The 24,286-nt window shown below is 35.7% G+C and overlaps 1 protein-coding gene across 1 annotated transcript in view; it reads left to right on the top strand.

The window, feature by feature from the left end:
- Window positions 1-24,286, top strand: part of RANBP17 (RAN binding protein 17) — a 302,985-nt gene that overhangs the window by 52,187 nt on the left and 226,512 nt on the right. Inside the window, exons 13-14 of the mRNA XM_077757358.1 lie at window positions 2,710-2,815; window positions 12,660-12,795. Of these exons, the coding sequence (XP_077613484.1) occupies window positions 2,710-2,815; window positions 12,660-12,795 (242 nt within the window). The remainder of the gene's footprint in view (window positions 1-2,709; window positions 2,816-12,659; window positions 12,796-24,286) is intronic.

Genomic DNA, 24,286 nt, shown 5'->3' with positions numbered 1-24,286 from the left:
AAGTTCAAACAATGGAGTGTTGTTTGGCTATAAAAAATGAAGTACCAATGTAACTACAACATGGATGATTTTTGAACACATTATGCAAAGTGAAAAAGATAGTTACAAAAGCCACATATCATGTGATCTGTTGATATGAAATGTCCAGAATGGGAAAAATCTGAGGAGACATAAAGTAGATTAGTAGTTGCTTAGGGATGGGGTTGAGGTTGAGGGGTATGGAGTGGAATTTCTTTGGGGAGAGACAAAATGTTTTAAAATTAGGTTGTGGTGGGACCACCTGGGTGGCTCAGTCGATTAAGCATCTGACTTTGGCTCAGGTCACGATCTCACGATTTGTGGGTTCGAGCCCCACATCAGGCTCTGTGCTGACAGCTAGCTCAGAGCCTGGAGCCTGTTTCAGATTCTGTGTCTCCCTTCTGACCCTTCCCTGCTCACACACACTCTCTCTCTCTCTCTCTGTCTCTCAGAAATAAATAAAACTTTAAAAAAAAATTAAAATTAGGTGGTGGTGGTGGTTGTACAACCATGTGAATTTATTTAAAAACATTGACTTGTATAAGTCGGTGAAATGTATGGCATGTGAATTATATTTCAGTAAAGTTGTCAAAAAAAAAAAAAAAAAAGAAAGAAAGTGATGGGTTACTGGAGACTCCCAGTAGAATGAAGGGTTGTTGGTGTTGGGAGATTCATCTATGTGCATGTTGAAGTCACTACTGATTATTATAGAAATCTTGTTGGAAAGAGTGACAGCAAGCCAGGAATGAACACCTTCAAAAAGTAAGGGAAAATAACCTGAGGGTGAGTAGATCACTGCAACCAGAAAGGGTATTTGGTAGTATAATTTGATGACTTAAGAAGTAAGCTGAGTGCTTTTATGATGGAGGGAGTATGTTTGGAAGTAGAAGTCAGGAACATCAAAACACCTACTCCATGTTGTAGGCCTGAGATACAAGAAGTATGGAAGAGAAATCACTTGAGAGGACCCACAGAAGAAGTAGGGTCATCAGGGGATAGTGTATGTTACTAATAGACTTTTATGTTAATCATAAAACAATTTTGAATACATACGTAACTTTTCTTAGTACCTTCAGCTTCCTAGATGGGCTTTTTGTTCTGTTGTTTTTAAAAAATTAATTATCTGTATCTTGAGGCTTGAGTCTGTTTTATGAGTTACTTGATCAAATTAGTGTTTTGTTCTCCTGTTGAATCTGTTTCACATTATTAATGTCCAGGGCTGCATAATTGGCCCTATTCTGATTTATTCATTGTCATTATAATACAATAGGGGATGTGGATATTTGCCAGGTTATATTTCTAACTTGCTGGAAGTTTGTCACCTCAATAGGCTGATGTCTCTCTAGAAGTTAGAGGGAATGGATCAGTTGTAGAGTAATGATGGCTAGTATTCATGGGAATATAGAAAGAATGTGCTCTTTTTCTACATGTGTTTATCCTTCCTAAGTCTTCCAACAGGCAAAGACAGCCGTAAGACTATTCAGATCAATACCCTGTGAAAAATACTTCGGTTCACTTGAGAAGGTTTCTCAATACAGAAACATAATTGATTTTGGTATTATGAAATAGCCTGGTCAACTTTGAAGAATTAGTCTCTAAGAATAGCACAAAATTTCTTTTTAGCAAGATAATTGGTATGTTGTTAATTATTCATAAAGATCTTAAAAATTTTGGAGAATCTGATACATAGATCAGTGAATCTAAGTTGTAAAATGATGTGCCATAAATAAAAATCATTCAATAAATACCTCCATTTCTGAATTACTCAATTTTGGCTGCCTCAAAATAAGATTTGTGAAAACTAGATGCCCTGCGTGCCACTGTTGTAGCTAGTTAAGCCCTTGCTGGTATTACCCATGAAGTTAATTTTGTTGTCAGACTGTGTGATTTCAATGGTGACAATCTTGGATTTTAAAAAGTTATGCTTAGGGGCACCTGGGTGGCTCAGTCGGTTAAGCATCCGACTTCGGCTCAGGTCATGATCTCGCGGTTCGTGGGTTTGAGCCCCACGTCGGGCTCTGTGCCGACAGCTCAGAGCCTGGAGCCTGTTTCAGATTCCGTGTCTCCCTCTCTCTCTGACCCTCCCCTGCTCCTGCTGTCTTTCTCTCTCTCAAAAATAAATTAAAAACATTAAAAAAAAGTTCTGCTTAAAATACAAAGGCAATACATTTATTACCATTTATTAGGTTCAAGCAGGGACAATACTAAAATTGATCAAACTGGTATTATCATGACATTGACCATGTCTGCGTCAGTGATCAGAAAAGATTCTGGTCATTGGATCATATTAGTACTTACTTACAGCCCTGTTTCTACACGTTACTTTAGGCATCTTGTTAATCAAATTTAGTTTTAATTGTTAAGTCTTCACAGTAGATATTATTTTCTCCATTTTTCAAATGAAAACTTTAATGAGTAAAGGGGTAAGTAACTTATGCAAGATCACATAGCAAATTGTTCGAGCTGGGATTTTGAGCATATATTTATCTGTCGAAAGAGTCTGTAATTTTTCCTGTTCCACTGCCTTGATAAACTCAAAACTCACTCCACTCTCTGTCAAGGACTGAGTTCACAGTAGTTCATCATTTGTTGGGAAGAATAGATCATTTTGCCAATTTCAGAATTTTCTGCAAAATAAACATTGTTTCTATCAATACTTCCTAAACATTTTTCTCTCCTGTTATGTTTTAGGACGTCTTGCATGGCTGGTATACTTAGTTGGGACAGTTGTTGGAGGAAGGTTAACGTATACCAGTACAGATGAACATGATGCTATGGATGGAGAATTATCCTGTCGGTAAGTGATGGCCATAAAATTTACAGAAATTTACTAAGTAGTTAAGAAATTTAGTTATCATTGAACTAGGATTATGAGCTAAAATATTTTGTACTTGGCCATTTGAGGAAGGTATTATTTTCTTTTTTACTGATGAGAAAACTACTAGAGGTTAGAGGTTAAGTGATTTGTAGAAGTCAAATCTCTAATAAGTGTTATAATCAAATGTACTTTATACTTGTGTCTAAATAGTGTGACGAAGATTTAGGTTGCTTTTTATTTCTTAGGATCTGACAAAGCATGCAAAATTGGTGTGTATTGGGTGGTGGCAAAATTGGGGTGACAAACATGTGGTCAAAAAGCAGTGGATAGTCAGTTACCCAATACAAGCTCTATTTATGATTGTTGACTAGATTTTTCACCTCATGACCATAGCCTTAATAAGAAGCAGTGAATTACTTGCCTTAACACTGAGGAAAATTCCTACATGTGAATAATACACGTGAGTTGGTTTTCTATATATTTTAATTTTTTAATAACATTTTTCTTTATAACAAAGTAGTATGTGTTTTTATTGGACACTTAAGTATTTCAAATAAAAAGAAAAGTCATAGATTAACTTGCAGATAACTATTACTGTCATTTTGCTAAAGACCTTTGAATCTTTTTAATGCTTGAAGGTATATGTACATTACATGTGTCTTTTTCAACACTTTTTCAACAAGAATTATACTAGAATACTGTTTTGTAAACTAAAATGGGGATAGTAATACTGAATTCATTCTGGGCTATTATAAGGGTTAAATGAGTTAATATTTTTAAGATGCTTAGAACAATGCCTGGCAAATAGCAAGCAATATATTACCAAACGCCATCCACGCCACCCCCACCTCCTGCCCCACAAACATTTCTCTTTTTAAAAAATCAAGCATAATATTGTGAATTTTACCTAGACGTTAAATATTCTAAGCTGTTCCATAGTTTAAGCATACCCTGGTTTTTGGAATTTTAGGTGGTTTCTCAATTTTTCTTCAATGTAAACTGCTTTGAGGTGAATATTCTTTTAGATCAAAATAATTTCATTGGAGTGGATTTTAATTCCTGAAGGCTGAAGAGTCGGTTGATCCATCTGCAGCATTTTAAAGAGTTTCAGTACTTAGTTTATTCTCTGAACTCGAAGGCTTTGAGAGTTACCATATTTTCTGCAGGTGAACACTAGATAATAGGATGGTCTTTGCCAGATACAACAAATATCTTGTTTTAATTTTGTATTGCTTTGGTCACAAGTGATGTCAAACATTCTTTTCCATTCCTATTTTTCCCAGTTGCATTTTCTCTGTGATCTATAAGTATATATGTAGATTGTACCATTTAGCTGGTTTTCTTTTGTGATTATCTTTTCGCATTTATTTATAAGAACTCAGTATATATCAAAGATCTTAATATTTTGCTATTCATTTGGAAAATGTTTTCTCCATGTCTTTAATTTGTTTTAGAAACTTCTTTCTTAGTGGATTTAAATATTTATATACTCAGATATTTTCTCCATTGTTCATGCTTAGAAAGGTTGCCTCACACCTGGATAATAAAAATACTCACATTTCTCCTAGTTCTTTTATGGGTTCAACCTTTTATATTTAATTTTTAATGTATTTGACATTTGTCTTATATACTTTTTCCAGAGTTTACATAGTGTTAACCAATTAATATGAACCTCACCCTTCCCACATTTGAAATGCTGCTTATATCTTCACACGAAAATTTTAGGTCTTTTTCTAGGTCTTTCATTCTTTTCCACTGATCTTGGGAGTCTGTTTTCCTCAGTGTAGAATAGAAATATAAGGCAAGTAATTCATTGCTTCTAATTAAGGCTATGGTCATGAGGTGAAAAATCTAGTCAATAATCATAAACAAAGCTTGTATTGGGTAATAGACTATCCATTGCTTTTTGCCCAGGTATGTGTCATCCCATTTTCGCCACCACCCAGTACACACCACCATCACCGTACCAAAGTTCTTAAAATCATTATACCTGGTTATGGCATTCTTCTTCATTACTAATCTTAAATATATTCCTAAGGGTTTAATAAATTTGTTGTCATTTTGAATAGAAATTTTCTCTTCATTTCATATTCTTTTCTACCTTTAAACTAGCCCTTTGCAGTGAAACTAGGGTCTGAATAGAACACAAAGTTTTTTAGCTTTTCTAAGATTTATTATTTCTGATATCAAATAACTTTCAAATATGAATGGGGGCATTCTTAAAATGCTTTGGTTAATTTTAAAAAAGGGAATTTGCCTCTGTGCTACCTTTTAATATAACATTACATATTTAGTGAAGTGGAAAGTAAGTATACTTTTTGCTATAGTTAGTTTGATTATTTAAAAGTTTTCATCGTCAAGTAGAGAAATACCCACTGGCATTATTTTCCTGAGAAATATATAACAGGAAATAAACAAAAGCAGGTATATATTTGCCAAGGAAATAAACAAAAGCAGGTGTGTGTTTGCCCAGTGGAAAATTTTAAGTTTTTCCTTAAGCAACAAATATATTTAACTTTAATATTTGATTTGTGTTTAGCCATTCCCTAGGAAACAAAGCATTAGGTGAAGATTATGGTCTAAGGCTTTATTGAGGCGTGGGGAGAAGGGTGCTTTTTCAAGGAAGGAAAAATGAAGGAAAAGGAAAATTGAGAGAATAAGAGAAAGCAAATAAAGTCAGTGCTCCTCATCCACGGATTCCAGTTTTGCAAATTTGTGGACTATTTGTCACCCCAAAACCAACACTCATGGTGCTACTGCAGTCATTTTTGGATATGTGTATGGTGGCAAAAAATTTGAGTTGCTTGATACCCATTTCCCAGCTGAGGGTGAACAGATGCTCTGCTTTCTTATTTCATACTCTGATAGTGTAAATAAGTGTCCTTTTCATTGTTCAGTGCCATATTTCTCACATTTTTGCGCTTTTTGTTGGTGGTTTTACGTGTACAATGGTCCCCAGTGTAGTGCTGAAATGCTGTCTGTTGTTCCTAAGCACAACAAAAAAGCTGTAGAGTACCTTACAGAAAAACTACATACGTCAGGCAAGCCTCATTCAGGTACAGCTTGTGCTACGGGCCGTGAGTTCAATGTTAATGATCAACAATGCGTATTAAATAAGACGTCTTTAAAGAGAAACACACATAGAACAAGGTTATTTGTTAGATTGGTTAATGAAAATATTGTGACCAGTCTTCCTCGGGAACCTAACCCTGTGTTTCCTCTGGGAGCACAGTGTTCAGTATTGACTCGTTCGGTTTTCATAAGGCCTTTATAGAATGTAAGTACCGTGAATAATGAGAATCGAACGTAGAAGGTGGTACATTACACACCCGGTTGCTCGCTGTTACAAGAGTTTTCCCCAGAGGCCACATGGACCAATATGTTTCAAAACAGTTCATGGTAGTGGCAGGATGGGGGACTAAGGGCAAGCCATTTTTCTGTCTGCATGTTCCTGTGTCCCATTTCTTTCTAGTTAGAGTCTGCTCCTGGGGTGTTCAACTTTGTCATAGTCCATAGTTGTGTTCCCTGGCCTCTTTGAGGTGCCTCTGGGGAAGCCAGGGCTTCTGAGTTGGGAGGTGGGGGCTGGAGCCGTCCTAGGCCTCTCCTCCCTGGGTAAGGATTTACAGCTGCAGAGACTGTGGCTCTTACTGGAGCTACAAGGCAAGTGGTTGAGACCAGGGATGGGGTGAGAGGTAGTGGTGAGGGTGGTGGGTATGTAAACAGGGCTAAGCAGATTCAGGGTGGGGCAGAGAAAAAACTTAAATATCTGTTTTGACATATTGCGATTTTAAGTTAAATAAGATTGCAGTTTTATGTGGAATTTTAAAATATCACTTTCATATGAAGAAGTTCCAAATAACTGGAAGTGTAATACTGTGGCCTTCTGTGTGTTGTTCCTTGATACCTTTTTAACTCCTGGGGGACCAGTACCAAATTAGAAGATTGTGCAGCTTCTGCCAAAAACCTATGCTGTTTTGTCAGGAAAAGGTTAATATTCATAAAAGCTCCCCATATTGTGATAATTAAAACATGTTACTTTAACGTATTTAAATATGCTACTTTAACTTGGCAAATAAATATATTTGTGCTCAGGCCATGCAGTTCTAATTAAATAAAGATAATTTTATAGTCATTTCTGTTCCATTCATCATTACCAAAATGTAAACCTCTTGAGTGACTACCCAGAGACTGTGTTTGATTCATCTTGTGTCTTTCTCATGTGCTCCTGCGAACAGAGCGGCTGCTGCTTTTCGGCATATTCCTGTCAGTTATGCCCCCCTCCGTCTCTGCTTAGCTCCGGACCCGTTCTTCTCCGTGTCATCCCTCATCACTTATGAAACCTGTGGCAGCTAGCTCGGAGTTTTGGTCTCTCTCTCAGACTCTGCTATTGCGTGGATGGCTTCAGCTTCTTTCCCATTAGATCCTGGTACTCTTCTCTATTCGTAAGCTTCCAGTGGCTTCCTGTCACACACGTGACAGATCCCAGAGTCCCTGCCAGGGCTCAGAGCCTCCTGTACCACTTCTCTGACTTCATTTCCTACGCTTCCTCATTCAACCCAGCCACGTGGGCCTTCTTGCTGTTCTTTGAGTATTACCAGTATGTTCTCACTTTAGGGCCTCTGCACCTCTCTGCTAGGAATCCTTTCTCCCAGCTGTGTATATGGGACTCCTTCGCCTCAGTCAAGTAGGCTATAAGCAGCTGTCTCTTCCTCTGACTTCCCAGCCCACAATAACGTCCTATCCTAGTTTAGTTTCTTCATAGTCCTTATTACCCCTTATGTTTATTTGCTCATTCCACTAGCGTCAGGAAAGGAATAAGCTTTATCTGCTTTGTTCACCGCCATATTTTTACCTCAGCTGCCTGGCAGAACCTTAACCTTGAAGTGATAATAAAGGAATTGCATACCTCTGTATATAGGGACTGTTGGTCAGTCAGAATATCATTTTTCACCTCAGCTGAGCCCTCAGCATTGCTCAGTGCTACTGTGTTGTTATAGTAATTCTTGTCTTCTGACTTCTAAATACCTGTGGAACTGTTTCACTTGCATGTTCTGGTCCACATTTGTCTTCAATTCAGTGACTAAAATTAAACTTCTTTCTTCTATCCACTCCTAGCCCTGACTCTCTTCATGTGTCTCATCACCATCCGCCCAGTCGCCTAAGTCTGAATCCCGGAAGTTATCCTTAACTTTTCCTTTTTTTTTCTCTCACCAGCATCCATGTAGTTTTCATTTTCAAGTCCTGTCAGCGCCACCTTCTAGTTATGCCAGTCCAGTTGTTTCTGTCCCCCCTGCCATTTCAGCTCCTATCATCTTTCACCTGGATACATGCTACAATTTTAAATGGACACCTTGCTTCCTCTCTGGCTTTCTGAATCTGCAGTACAGATCTGATTAGGTCGGTGCTTTGCTCGAACTCTGCAGTACTTTCCATTGCTATTGGGATTAAAATCAACATGGCTCATCAGGTTCATAATATGGCTCCTGCCTGTCTCATTAGCTTCATCTGACTGCTTTCTAGCCATATGGAACTTTCCTCAGCTCTAAAATGAGCCATGCTTTTTCTTCCCTCTCTAGATAGTTCCACATGTTTCCTCCTTTCTCTCCATACACCTTTCTTTGCCCTGTTCCATCCTAGAATGTTATGAATCTTTGCCAGTTTCTTTGTATTGTTTATGATAGCACTTGTCATTCTTTATTTTAATTGCTTGTTTTATGTCTTTCCCGACAAAGACTACAAGTTTCTGGAGGACTAGGAATACCTATGTCTTATTCACTGTTACGTTCTGAACTCCTAACACACCTGCCATACAGTAGGCCCTCAGATATTTGTTGACTGAACGAATACTTACTTATTTGGATATCTAGGGGAATCTAAACAACTGAGTATCCAAAATTCATCTCTTTGAATTTGAAATGCTGTCCTTATGAAATTATTTAATGAAATTATTTAATGATATACTTGTCTTCTTATCTCCCCCGGGCTCTTTCCTGAAAATAATTTAACATAAAGGAAACACTCTGTGTAGGACAATAAAGTAAAACTAAAAGTCAGTATTGTACATACAATGCAAGTTTTGTTTTGAAGCACTTTTAGGGGTGGCTGCAAATCCTTGAAGAGCACTGTGGCAGATTACTAGCTGTCCAGCATTTCTTCTTCCCTTCTTCTGCAGTAATAGAATACCTGATTCTTATGACCGGTATGTGGCCACCTGAATAAAGGCTAGATTTCCTAGACTCTCTTGCAGCTAGGTATGGTTAAGTGATTGTGTTCTAGGTGGTCGGATGTAAGCGAATGTGGTGTGTGCCAAATGTGGATGTAATGGGTGGAGCTGAAGAAGCCATCTTAGGCCACAAAGGGATTGTGTGAATGGAGGCAAGTGTAACAACAAGATGAAAGGAACCTGAATCCCTGATGCACTGTGGAGCACTAACTAGTCCTGGAGGACTGCTTTGGACATTTGCTTAAGAGATAAATAAACACCCATATTGTGTAAGCCGTGGTTATATGGACTTTAGGCTTTTGCAGCTGAACTTCTTGTACAGCTACCAAAGCTTCTTTGACAAATGGATTGTGTACCCTGCTGGGAAAGCTTTCCTGCTTTCCTACTGAGATGCCATTGCCTTTTAGGCAAATGCAAATCACCAGCTCAATATGAGTTGTAAAGGCATCCCAACAAACTGTCTTTTGGTTTCACATCTTCCTAGGATTTTGGAATGTATGCTATAAAAAGGAAATAAAAGTCAACAAGAGAAAGTACATGGAATCAACAGAGCTAGAGTAGGAAAAGGGAGGTTGCACTTAGTAAAGAATTCAAAAACAAAATATGCCTGTTTAAGTCACTTGAAAAATCACCTGGATCTATACATGGTTTCCTGAATTTATCTATTTATTTAAAAATTACTCCAACAATCTGCTAATTCAAAAATACCCAGACAAAAAGCTTTGTTATTCCTCTCAAAATTACAGACCAAATACATCTTTGCTTGGAAAAAAAACCCAAACAACCTGGGTATAGTAATCTGATTGTTAAATTTGATCATCAGTAAGTTTCCATTCATAAATTTTAATGGTATTAAAAATATTTGGCAAGTGAAAGTTACTTTTAAATAATGTTAAATATAGAAAATAACTATAAAATGGTTTCAACATATTATTTCATAACACTTTGGCAATAAGTACTTTTTTATTTAACTTTTTAAGTTTATTTAAAACTTATTTATTTTTTAAGTTTATTTTGGAGGGGGAGGCCCTGACAGAGAGTGGGAGAAAGAGAATCCCAAGCAGACTCCCAGTGGTAGCATGGAGCCTGACATGGGGCTTGAACCCACGAACCATGAGATTGAAGTCAGATGCTTAAACAACTGAGCCACCCAGGTGCCCCAGAACCAACTTTTAAAAAGAAGTTCATATGCTATAACTTAGACACTGTAGAATTCTTTGGAAGTAGGGAAGAGGACAATAGTTATATTTCCCTGAAATATGAATTTATATTCAAAATGAGATGATTACATTTTTACATAGTCTTAATATTATACATCTCTTAAAAATAATGTTTTGGGAAGGCATTAAATAATATGAAAAAAAAATAATTGGTCAAGATATATTTAGTTAGATGCTAGAATAGAATAAACGGTCCAATAATGTAATCTGAAAGCATACACAAAAAAATGCATACACAAACCTAGTCTATATGATTCGGATATAATTGAAATGGTGAGCAAAAGATAGACTCTACAAGACAGAAATGGTGTTGAAGCACCTGGGTGGCCATCTGGAAAAAATAATATTGATCCATATCTCACAAGATGTGTTCAAGATAAGTTTAGCTATATAGGAGAGGGTAAATGTTAAAAAAAACAACATAAAAATACATCACATTCAGAAAGAAGACCTTGTTATTATGTAAAATCCATAAAGGAAAAAGCTGACAAAAATTTTGCATAAGAAAAAGTCACCAAATACTTCTGCATGGCTTTAATCACAATACACAAGCAAAGGACTCAGTTTTCTAATGTATGTATGTATGTATATAAAGAATTTGTAGAAATCAGCAAAAAAAGACAGAGCCCAATAGAAAGAATTGGCAAAGGGTATGAAGAAACAGATCACAGAAAAGGATGTACATATGGCTTAAAAACGTGGAAAAATTTTAACCTCATATGCATGAGAGAAATACAATATAAAACTGTAATGAGATGTCATTTTTCAGATTTTAATAAATTTTAAAGTGTCATATCCTTTGAATTATATGAGTGTATGTAGACACTTTCATAGACCGATGATAGATAAATAAATTGTTTCAGTTTCTGTAGAGAGCAATATGCTAATAGCCATCAACATTATAAAAGTTTATATTCTTTAATCGTTTTACTTTTAGAAGTGTATATTATAGCTGTACATGTGTGAAATGATGTGTATAGGATGGCTAATTGCAGCATTTTTGCAACAGCAAAAAAATCCTTAACTTCAGTGTGCTTGTATAAGGGAATGTTTGAAAATATTATGGTATATTTTTTTAATGAAATGTTAAATAGCTACAAGAGAGAATGAGGAAACTCCTGATGTCTGACATGGAAGGATTTATAAGATCAATCGTTAAATGGAACAAGCTAGGTTTGGAACCATAAGTATAGTATGTTCTATCTGTTTAAAGGAGTTGGGAGCAAAATGTATTGTTGTATTTGCCTGTTTACACATTTAAAACTATCTCTGGAAGGCCATATATAGTATTAAAAGCGCGTGTATGCGTGCATGTGTTTCTTTGTGCACACGTGGAAGGAAGTGTGTGGGTTAGGGCTAGGCATAGCTGCCTTTGTGCAGTTAGAAAAAGGAGACAGAGGTGCTGTTCCTCAACAACTTGTACTCTGAGCTCTTAAAAGATATTAAAATAAACTGATTTTGTTAACACTAGGCATTTAGCAGCTATCCACTGGAAATTTTTATTGAAAATAGATAATAGAAGGATATCTCCTTTGAAAATTCTAGACTAAGCTTTCATTATATTGAATTAAACTTTTTCTCTAGAAAATTTAACTTAACCTTTAGTTCATTTATGATAATCTGATAAAATAATTGCATGCTTGTATTAAAAGTATTTGATTTTAGGGATGCCTGTGTGGCTTAGTCAGTTAAGCATCCGACTCTCCATCTCAGTTCAGGTCTTGATCTCAGGGTCATGAGTTTAAGCTCCACATTGAGCTCTACTCTGGGCATAGAGCCAACTTAAAAAAATACTTGACTTTATTAAGATCATCTTGTAACTTATTTCAGGTAAAAATTTTACTATTCATTGAAAAGTGATATAATTTCATTGGTGTACCTCTTGATTCTTTTCATATTTTGAATCATATGACTCCCAAATATATAATTATATAAAAACATAAGGTTTAATGAAAAGGTCAGATACAAAACTACACATTCAGTATCATTCTTCCTTTACTAAAATTTTGTATATAGTTATTAATTTGTATCTATGTATGCACATATATAACTATAGGTATTCACTTGTATCTGTATATACACATTATTTACATGTTATATGCATTCTATATAAATTTTTAGTAAAATAATAAATGTATGTCTTTGTAGCTTTCTATGCATGTAGGTACGTGTCTTAGGAAAAAGACTAGAAGCAATTAGACTAAATTCTAATATATCTTAATAGTAGAATTTCACATGGTTTTAAAATATTTTCTTCATAAGCTTTTGTATTTTTCCACTTTTTACAGTGATTATATATTGCATTACATTGACAATAAATGTTTTAATGTTGTTTCTCCAAGAATTTTTACTGAAGCTTTTTTTTCTCCTTCATGAAAAGAGTTTTTCAGCTTATATCTTTAATGGATACCGGATTACCTCAGTGTTCTAATGAGAAAATAGAGCTTGCAATTCTGTGGTTCTTGGATCAGTTTCGTAAAACATATGTTGGCGATCAACTTCAAAGAACCTCAAAGGTAGGTTTTTGCTAGAGATTTTTTTTTAAATGTTACTGAAAATGAAGAAAGATGTTCACATATAATAGCTTTAGCTGAATGATATATTTGGGCAATTTCTATCTTAGAAATTTAATGGATCAGTTGAAATCAATTGATTAATTGGTATTGAAAGTACTGTGAGATTAATTTGCTTGTTTTATGCCTAGATTTACCATTTTCTTTGAAGATTGGCAGAGTTAGTGGATATTTTTTATGTGGCTAGTCATTAAATAGTTAAGATTATTTTAAACACTTCAATAGATTTTGCCTTATTCTATTTATTTCAAGGTTTCAAACAAAAGATTTATCCTTTTTGTAGTTCTGGGATTTTTTGGACACTTACTTATTTATGTGGTTTCCAGTATATTTTTTGCTCATTGCTCGGCTTTTTTACATGATAAGTGATGAGGGCCAGGAGAGCTAGACATATATCTTTGAGAGGCCACAGTTAAATCACCTTAATGTAGAGGACACTCATATGATAATTGAAAGTTTAGCTTCAGCAAATTTAGATGAATTGATCCTAAGGCATAATGAGGGATTATTGAGGGCATTTACGTGAACCCTAACCAGATATTTAGTAGTACTTGTGACACTGAGTAAGATCTATGATGTTTTCTTCTTCGTCTGTAATAGTAACTCTTTCCAAACCTTCTCTGCAAGAGAAGTCCTAAGGATAGTCTTATCTCCTTTGGATTTATAGTTTCTATTAGTAATGTTGAAGAATTTCTTATTTGAAATATCCAGAGTCAGCTTTTTATATAGGACTAAGCTTTGTTTCCCCTGGGAAATTTAGCTTAACCTTCAGTACATTTATGGTTTTCTGTTCATAATAGTTGTATAATGGGAACATTTTTGTTCAGTTTTGTTAATATCATCCTTTAGTTTATTTTAGGTTTATTTAATTTGCTTTTTAAGAAAGTGATGTAGGCTGATGCTTCCTTTGTCAAATATATTGTGGTATTTTATTGCCGATTAGGAATAATTTCAATAAAACTTTCTTAGAATTTAGCTGCTATTAAATGAGACCATTAGGGAGAAAAAGGAGGAACTAGACATAAATGTTTCCGTTTGATAGTAAAACAAATTAAAATCAGACAAATATTACATGGCATGAAATTTATACAGGGTGCCTCTTTTAAAACCCCAGATATGTTACTCAGAGGTTGAGAATAAATTGAACTATGACAAATTGTCGTATTTTAAAATGTACCCAGAGAGTTTACTATTTTGCTTTCACAAAAGTAAATATGAATACTCTTCAAACATTGCTAATCCAACATTTGTTTGGTCTGGATCTTAAATGAGAATAGTATAATATGAAGTAGAAAAGCCTTCAAATTAATTGTTGGAAATAATTAATACTTGGAAAGAAATATGTAAAATGAGATTAGTTGTTTAGAGCAATGGGATTTAGGCATTTCCCCCCCAAATTCGTATTTGTTGTGTTAAAATATATATGTATATTTTATATATATGTGAGAAATCTAGATAACAACAAACAAGTCACAGAAAAAGACACACATTTTATATATCCTTTTGTACAAGGTAATTGTGAAAAAAAGTGAATTATAAAAGGTCAGCTTTTCGCTTTTGAAAGAGCTTACATGTTAGGAAAAACCAAACATATCATCAGATTGGTGTTGATTCTTTCATTGTAATGTAGCCTTTTTGGTGTATGCATCTTACCTTACCAAAAAGTGTTTAGTCCTACAGTGATTTTATTTGTAAGGCATTCCTACTGCATAACCCTAAAGGGAAACCAGAGCTTTCTGCTTTCTTTTTCTCTGGCTTGTCTGCCAATCTGCCTTCATAAGAACCTTGAGGACGTTTTTGGAGAGTCCTTGATATGAGCCCTGGCACTCCTCTAGGATCTCTTCATATTCCTGTAGTCCTTACGGTTACCTTGCAGAGTTGGTATGGTTTTGTTTGTTTGTTTTGTTGGTGTGATTGTCCCCATTTCACAATGGGAAACAAATGAAACAGACAAATGAAATGTACAAATGAAACAGACCACCTAAGACATTTATAAGTTCTTTACATGCTAGTTTTCTGGCAACCAACCAAGGAAGACTAGATGGAAAATTGGTTTTTTGGTGAGGATATTGTCACATTCCAAATTGTGGCAAAAAAGGGGAAGTTTTAGATAATAGTTAGATTATACTAAAGTAATATGAGTGTGCACTTATTTTGTATTAGGAACTGTCCCAGACCCACTTAAGCATTAGCTCATTTAATTGGATCATATGGAATGTGACTTACAAAGTTCTTCCCAGTCTCTTTTCTACGTATGTCACCAGTCTCATGCTTCAGTCCTCCATACTTGTGCTACATACTTTATGTGTACTGCACTTTTTTTTAGCTCCTTCAACAGTCTGTGTTCTCAGTCGATTCTAGGCCTTTGGACAAAATGTTTCCTCTGCCTAGAACATTGTTTGTTTTAAATCAAACTTTCACCTTCCTGCCTTACTCTGATGACTCCTACTTTATCTTTCACATCAGATACTCTATCCTTTAAGATGACCTTCTTAAATTCTGGGAGAATTCCTTTTCTGTGTTCTATAGCAACCTATAATCCCCCACTTTGGCATTATTACACTGCATTGTAATTATTTGTTAGCAAAACGTATATTGACTCTAATTTGGGTTAGGACTGTCTCCATCTTTTTTATTATCACATATTGACATAATGTGGCATATTGGCATATTGCTTCTATGTTTTCTACTAGATGATGGTTGAGTGTATATATTTAGTAGAATTTCACAGGATTTGGGTCTGAATCTCCCATGTGATCAACTTTCATGTGATAATGGGTATCTTCTTGAGTTGGAAAATGATGCTGACTTTAGTGAAATTGTTCAGCAAGTTTAAATAAGGTGTACTGTTAACTATCAGAATTTTTTACATATGCATCAAATAAGTGTGAAGAGTCCTATGTGATACATAGCCTAGAAGTATGTGCTATAAATGACAAAGAGCCACAAATGATAGCTGTAGGCGTTTATTGAAGCAGTAGTCTGTGCCAAAGACTTCGCCTAGCATTTGACAGGCATCTAATTTCATCTCACAAAAGCTCCATGGGAATAGTTGTTTTTGTTAACACTTCCCTATCCCTTTTTACAGATTTGGAAACTGAGGTCTGGAATGGTTAATTAATGATGTAATTTAAGTGGTTGAATCTGGATTTGAATCTAGGACACCAGATAACAGAGCCTGTGTGGCTAATCGCTTTGCTGTATTTCCTTCTGTTGGATCTTTCCCTGGGATATTGAACAGGCCCTCCAATCTCAATAGGTCCTGAACAGGAACTGTCTCCTGAAACCCTTTCCACCTCCTTCCCTGTTTTGAGGAAAAATGACTGTGAACTCAAAATGTCCACTTTGTTCTTATTTCTTATATCTGATCTGCCACCAAATCGTGTTGATTTTATGTTCTAAACATCTCTCAGTTTCACTCTTTACTCAAGCTCCTTCATGTTTCTCCTCATTGTTACTGCTTGTCATTTCTCACTGGATTTCAAATCTTGTTGTCTTCCTTGTTTCCTTCTTGCCTTTCCCCCACTCCAGTCCATTTTCCATACTGCCACCAAAGTGATCTTTTCTTCCGTGGAAAACCAGGGAAAATAACATAATGGACACTCATATACCCATCTCTGTCAAATCTAAATACTTTGCCCTGTTTGCCTCATATCTGTATCTTTTTAAATTGAACATTAATGGCCTGTTGCTGCTCTGATTCTGTTCTTCTTGTGCCAAAGTCACCACTGTCCTAAATTTCGTGTTATTTTCATGCATGATTTTGTTCTAGTCCCACATTTCTATGTATTTGTAAGCAAAACCTCGTACTGTTAACTTTATAGAAAATTAATATGCAGGAACTTGCTGGTTTTGATCAACATTGTTTTTGAGATTTATCCATGACGATACATTTAGTTCTAATTTAATTACTGGATGGTATTACAGTATATTATTGTGCCATTATCTATTCATTTTTCTGTTAATATATGCTAGGTTGTTTCCAATTTTAAAGCTTATAAAAAATACTCCAGTAAACTTTGAAATACTTGTTTCCTCATGCATGTGTATGAGTATCTTGAAGGTAAATACTGGGAGTAGAATTGCTGGGCTGTCATTTGTACTTCACTTCAGCATAAGAGATTAGCAAGTTGTTCTAAATGTTAGAATAGCCTCTTCTCCCTCTCCCAGCAGAGGATGTGTTGCTGTATGTTGTCTTAATACTTGCTTTTATTAGACTTTAAAATTTACAGAATTTCTCTGCTTAAAATTCTTGTTGGTTTCTCATTATGCAAAATAATGTATCTCATTATACAACATAATGTTCCTTCTTATGGTCAGCCTTGGCTCACCTTGGCAGCCTTTTCTTTGGACACTGCCTTCTAGTCTGTGACGTGCTTTGTATGTGCTACACTTCTTGTCCTATTGCCTATTCCTACTTACTTCCCAATGGATATTCAAAACTACTATATACTGAGAGTAGGGATATAATGGCAAATAGAATGGTCCATCTGTCCTCTACGTTTTTAATTAAAGAGGAAGATGGGCAAATAAAGGAAAATTGTAAAACCTACTCCCCACTTAAACATTGAAATAGTATATAAATAAGGAAGAGGCATACTAACTGTCCAAATAAAGGGTGCTGGACATTTGGTTATATCTATGTAAAATTTTGGATTATTACTTCACAGCATATAAAAATCAAATATAAGTAAGTCAGTGGTTAGTATGAAAGGCTGGGGACTATGATTTAAGGACAGGAAGGATTTTTTTTTTAATGTTTATTTTTGAGAGAGAGAGTGAGCAGGAGGAAGGCAGAGAGAGAGGGAGACTAAATCCCTAAGCAGGCTCTACACTGATAGCTTAACTGACTAAGCCACCCAGGCGCCCGAGGAAGGACCTCCATACACTTCTGGTGGGAATGGAAGATGGTACAACCAGTTTGGAAAGCAGTCTGGAAGTTCTTCAAAAAGTTAAACAGAGAATTACCGTATGATCCAATAACTCCAGTCCTATGGATATACCCAAAAGAAATGAAAACACACATCCACATAAAAACTTTACACAACTGTTCACAGAAACAGTATTCCTAATACTGTAAAGTAGAAAAAAAATCCAGATGTCCATCAACTCTAAAGAATAAGTAAATAAAATGTGGTATATCCCAAAGTGGAATATTACTCAGTAATAAAAAGGAATGAAAAATTAATACATGCTACTACATAGGTGATTCTTTTTTTTTTTTTTTTTTTTTTTGGTGAGAGAGGGCACAAGTGAGCGAGGGGCAGAGAGAGAGAATCCTAGGAGGAGCAGAGAGAGAGACAGAGAAAGAGATAGGGAAGTGGGGCTTGTGTTCACCCAAAGTGAGGCTTGAGGTCACACGATATGGGACTATAAGTCATGAACCTTGAGATCATGACCTGAAATGAAGTCAGATGATTGACGACTGGGCCACCCAGGCACCCCATCATAGGTGATTCTAGAAAGTATTATGCCAGGTGCAGGAAACCACATACCAAAGAACAAATATTATGTGATTTCATTTATATGAAATTTTCAAAATAGGCAAATTTGTAGAAGCACAAGTAGATTATTGGTTTCCTTAAGGATTTCTTGTTTTGGTGTTGCATATATTCTAAAATTGATGATAGTCACAAGTGTCTGTGAATATAGTAAAAACTGTTGAATTGTACACTTTAAATGCGTGATTTTTATAGTAGGTAGTGTCTCATCTAGGCAGCATTTTATAATCAAAAGACTTGGGGATAAGGAACAGGGAGGGAAAAGAAAGCCATGCATACTGAGTTATCAGTTTTTCCTTTATTGTGATAAAAGTCAGAATGGTGGTTCCCTTTGGGGAGAGAGAGTATATTCCCTGGAAAAATCAGCAGGAGAGCCTTTTGGAAGGCTGGAAATACTGTTATCTTGTTGGGAGTTCTGTGAGTGTATACACATGTAAAAATTCACCAAACTCATGATTATGATTTATGCACTTTATGTATGTTATTCTTTAATACAATTTTTTACAAAAGATTATTCATAGAAGCCTGATGTATGATTGTGAAGATAAAAGGGAAACTTGCCCATCAGCAGGAGAATGGTTAAATAAATTTTTGTGTAGTCATGAATGGGATTCTATACAGCAATCAAAATGAGTAATTTAAACTACATTCAGTTTTGGCTAAATCCAAAAAAGCCTTCATATTTTTGCATGAAAAGAGTTGTTGAAGGGAATATATAATATGACATTCCCTCTATCAAATATGTTAAAAATAATAAAGTTCATGAATACTTTTTTTTAGTTTATTTTTGAGAGAGAGAGGATGCAAGTGGGTAAGGGACAGGGAGACAGAGGATCTGAAGCAGGCTCTGCGCTGACAGCAGTGAGCCTGATGCAGGGCTCAAACTCATGAGCCAAACTCACGAACTGAACTCATGAACCGCGAGGTCATGACCTGAGCCAAAGTCAGATGCTTACCGACTGAGCCACCCAGGCGCCCCTATGCTTTTATATAGTAAAAATATAAAGATGTACATGAGATTGGTTAAAAACTGAATTCAGAATAATGGTTATCTCTGGAGCAAAAGCATGGGAATAGAGAAGAAGATACAAAGACTTCACTTATATCTGTACTGTTTTATTTATTAGTCTGCCTGGTGGGTTTCATGGGTGTTATATTTTATTCCTTTTACTATATTTGGAATTTTTAATCTACAAAAATAATTATAGGGGCGCCTGGGTGGCTCAGTCGGTTAAGCATCTGACTTCGGCTCAGGTCATGATCTCGCAGTTCGTGGGTTCGAGTCCCGCATTGGGCTCTGTGCTGACAGCCAGCTCAGAGCCTGGAGGCTGTTTCAGAATTCTGTGTCTCCCTCTCTCTCTGACCCTCCCCTGTTCATGCTGTCTCTCTCTCTCAGAAATAAAACATTTAAAAAAATTAAAAAGCAAATAATTATAGGTACTCTACTTAAACATAGCAAATTGAATATTCACATTTATCCCCCTCCATGCCTTGAAAATCTACTATAACGACAGAAAAGAAAAAAAAAAATTAAAAGGAAAACAATGGAAGAGATGCTAGACCATGAAATACTTGAAGTTCACAATCAGATATGTAGGTTGTATTGGCTTAATGTACTTGAGAGAACTGAACCTTAACTGCTTGCACTGGAGGAAGCCAATAATTAGGCCGATAATTTGCACTAAGGACCCTGAAAAAGCTCAGACGGAGAAGCTAGATAGTTTGAAGACTAGTGTTCTGGGTGTGGCTAAAAGAACTGATTTGAAATATGTATTTGGATTAGTTGGATTCTGATGGCTCTTACCTAACCCAGCACAGCTAGAGACTCCTCTCCAGTTCTTGCAGGACACAGGACTTTTTCTGATAGTTGGTGATGCACATGAGCCACTGGGCTGAAAATACTCCCAGATACTTCCTAGCTCTTGCTTTCATAACACTGTTAGCTGGGCTTGAAACTCCAAAGTAGGAGACTGGTGAAATGCTTTTAGAAGTAAAAAACATATTTAAGAGCGAGTCTTATAAATACAGGTATGTGAGATCCCCAGTTGAAAAATCAGCCTACTTTATAAACCTACAGTGAAGCTTACCCAATAATAAGCCCTTTTGTTAACACAGTCTTGAGTGACTCATTCTAAGAAGTGAACAGACAGTTGACAACTGCCAGCCGTTTGAAGAATGTTTCTTATATGAAAATCAGAAAGAAAAATAAACAGCAAATAAGAAGTTGGAGCAAAACAAAATAATATTTCAATCATGAAACAAGAACAGGATTCTGTGAAGAGGATAATTCAGAGAAGTAAGAACTCTTTGAAATTTAAGGTGTGATAGCATAAAATCTTGGTAGGCGATTTAGAAGATAAAGTAGCAAACATCACCCAGAAAGTTAAAATAAAAATGGACAATAGAAGAGAAATAAGAAAATTAGACAATCTAACAAGCCCAACAGTGGATTAATCAGAATTCTAATAGAAGGATATGAATGAGTACTAGAAAACTTTTTGTAATATAAGGGGTTCCATATTGAAATGAGAGATGAGATGTTGCATATTAAAAAGGACTATGCAGGTGTCCAACAAAGAGGTAAATGAAGATCTGTATTCAGGCCCATCATTGGAAACTCACACCATCGGAAGAGGGGAGGGGTGGTAAAAGAAAAGAAAGCTTTCAGAGAAATGAAATGGGTCACATTCAAAGGATTAGGAATGAAAATTATATTGTCCTTCCATTTGCAACACTAGAAATGCAAGACAGTGGAACAACATTCTCATATCTTTTGGAAAAAAAATAAATTCCTACTTGGAGTTTTATATTCAAAGCTAAACAAGTGTGAAGGTAAAATAAAGACATTTTCAGACAGACAAAGCCTCAAACTTTACTTCCTTCACACACTTTACCAGGAAGCTGTTGGAGGCTGTGTTCCATCAAATTAAGAGAGTAAATCCAAAAAGAGGAAAGAAGGTATGGGATCTGAGAATGAGAAATTCAACACAGGAGAGAGGCAAAGGAAATTTCCAACTTGGTGGCAAAAGGAGGCTCTAGAATGACATCTGTGCGTCCAGCACAGATAGCCACAAGTTCATACTGGTACAGGTAGGGGGTCATTGGGGTTCTTTTTTTCCTTTTCTTTAGAGTAACTGATAGATTGCCTAATATGTTGGATCACATTCAGAGGAATTGAGGGGTCTTATAGATTTGGATTCATGATACATGGAGACAGAAAACTTAAGCAAATGAAAAGTGAGCCGAACTGAACGTACAAGAAAGGAAATCCAATCATAGTACTATGTAGCCTTTTTGCGAATAATAGGTCCATTGTCATAAATATGTTAAGGAGTCAGAAGATAATATCTGAAGTTCAAAAACCAAGAGAAATAGCTGTATCAGCTTGTTATTTACAGGAATGCATAGTAGTAAAAGAAAATAGCTAAATAGCTATTTATAATAAAAGAATAGTAAAAGAAGTAGCTAAAAATGTTGAAAGTGGGCTTACTGAGTATTGGAATCAGAAGTGGAGAGGAGTTATGTCAGAGGACGGCAGCTTTTCATTGTTACTATTTGGTTTGTTTAGTGATGTGTATGTATAATTTTAATAGAAATACAAATTAATTTGGAACATACAGTATCATACTGTAGTATGCTATGATAATGGTAAGCATAAGGTGTCACGAGAGCACAGAGCACAGGGTATATCGGCCCAGACACTGAGAATCACAGAAGGCTTCTAGCAGAGGGAGTCCCTGAATGGAATCCAGAAGAATTTGTAGAAGCTATGGGAAGGGAAGGAAAGCAGGATGCACGTTCTAGCAGGCAGGAGCAAAACCTCAAAGGCTCCATGCTGGACAAAATCCAAATAGATCAGGATAGCTTGGGTTCATTGCATCCCCAGTGACCATTACAGAGCCCAACATTAGTAAATTCTAAGTAAATTTTTGTTGAATTAATGAATACATAGATGATGTATGGAAAGGGATTGTGAAGAGGGAGAAGTCTGGGAAAGGATATGCATCACAGTAGGCAGCCCATCTTGTATCCAGAGCAGCACAAGTCTCATCAGGAAGATCTAGCAAACTCAGTTTAACCAGTTTGTCATCGAACTGTGTGGAGAAATTCTCTAGAGTTCAGTGACAGACTAATTACAGTAGTCCAGCATGAGCATGCTCTTGGAATAAAATGTAGCTGTGCATGTAAATAGAACACCCATTTAAGATATTAAGATATAATTTAAAACTTTAAAACTCTTTTAAATATAATAGACTCTATCTTAGACTATATCAGAATTTTTGCGGTATTATTTTTGTGTATGTCAGTTCTGTGGTAAATATTACATGCTTCCTTTGATCTTCTTATATAGTAGATGCCACCATTTACCATAATTACATAATGCTTCAGTTTATTGAGATCACCTAAAAAATATTTTTTATTCATTTATTTTTGAAAGAGAGAAAGAGAGAGAGCATGGTAGACAGGTAAAAATAGGAGACACAGAATCTGAAGCAGTCTCTAAACTCTGAGCTGTCAGCACAGAGCCCGATGCGGGGCTCAGACTCACAGACCGTGAGATCATAATCTGAGCTGAAGTCGGACACTTAACTAACTGAGCCACCCAGGCACCCTAAATGTTACATTTACATTTTTAATTTTGATACCTGTTTATTTATTAGGAAGAGTCTATTTTAATTTTTAATCCAATTAAAATTAAATACGGAACCCTCCCCCTCTTTTTTATTTTATTTATTTATTTATTTTGAGAGGGAGACAGAGAGTGAGCAGGGCAGGGGCAGAGAGAGAGAGAGAAAGAGAGAGAGAGAATCCCAAGCAGGCTCCACACCATCAGTGTGGAGCTTGATGTGAGAGAGCCCGAATTCACTAACTGTGAGATCATGACCTGAGCTGAAATGAGTTGGATGGTTAACTGACAGAGCCACCGATATGCCCCAGGAAGAACCTTTTTAAACGCGCACGCGCGCGCACACACACACACACACACACACACACACACACATACACACACACACTCACACACACTTACCAAAAGTTGGAAGCTTTAAACTTTATTCTTAAATCCCTTTATTTATTCAAGCCATCCCTATTGTAAACATCAGTTTTGCTTTGGCTGGTTACAGAATCTCACTAATAAGTAAAATACTAAAGTTAGTTAAGCTGTGGTTGTTTAGATTTTGGAATGTATTTTCCTTTAAAAGTAGATCCACAAAGAGCTATTTAATCAATGACACTGATAAGCCATAATATTAATAGAACTTGCCTTAATTTTAGCCTCCTAGGCTACGGTACCAGAAATTGAGGAAAAAGCAAGTTTCTTTTCCCCTTTAAGATTTAAAATTTGAAAGTCTTAATATTTTGCTCTCCCTTTCTTCACTCCTGTTTTTGACATTCTTGTTTTTCTTTCTCAAGATTGCTTTGGCTATTTGGACACTTTTATGGTTCCATATGAATTTTAGCAGTATTTGTAGTTCTATGAAAAATACTGTTGGTATTTTAATAGGGATTGCATTGAATCTATAGATTGTTTTGGGTAATATTATACATTTTAACAGTATTAATTCAGTCCATTGAGCATAGGATTTTTTTTCCCATTTGTGTCATCTTAAGTTTCTTTTATCAGTGTTTCATAGATTTCAGAGTACAATTCTTTCATCTCCTTGGCTAAGATTATTCCTAAGTATTTTGCTCTTTTTGGTAAATGGAATTGTTTTCTTAATTTCTCTTTCTGCTACTTTTGTTATTAGTACACAGAATTGCTATCAGTTTCTAGGTATTGATTTGTATCCTGCAACTTTACTGAATTCATTTATTACTTCTAGTAGTTTTTTGATAGAGTCTTTAGGATTTTCTGTACATAATAAATCATCTGCAAGTAATAACATCTTAACTTCTTCTTTACCAATATGGATGTCCCTTATTTCTTTTTCTTG

The sequence above is a fragment of the Crocuta crocuta genome, unplaced genomic scaffold, assembly GCF_008692635.1.
Source record: "Crocuta crocuta isolate KB4526 unplaced genomic scaffold, BGI_CrCroc_1.0 scaffold131, whole genome shotgun sequence".
Lineage (NCBI taxonomy): Eukaryota > Metazoa > Chordata > Mammalia > Carnivora > Hyaenidae > Crocuta > Crocuta crocuta.
This window is presented reverse-complemented; position numbering and strand designations above follow the sequence as displayed.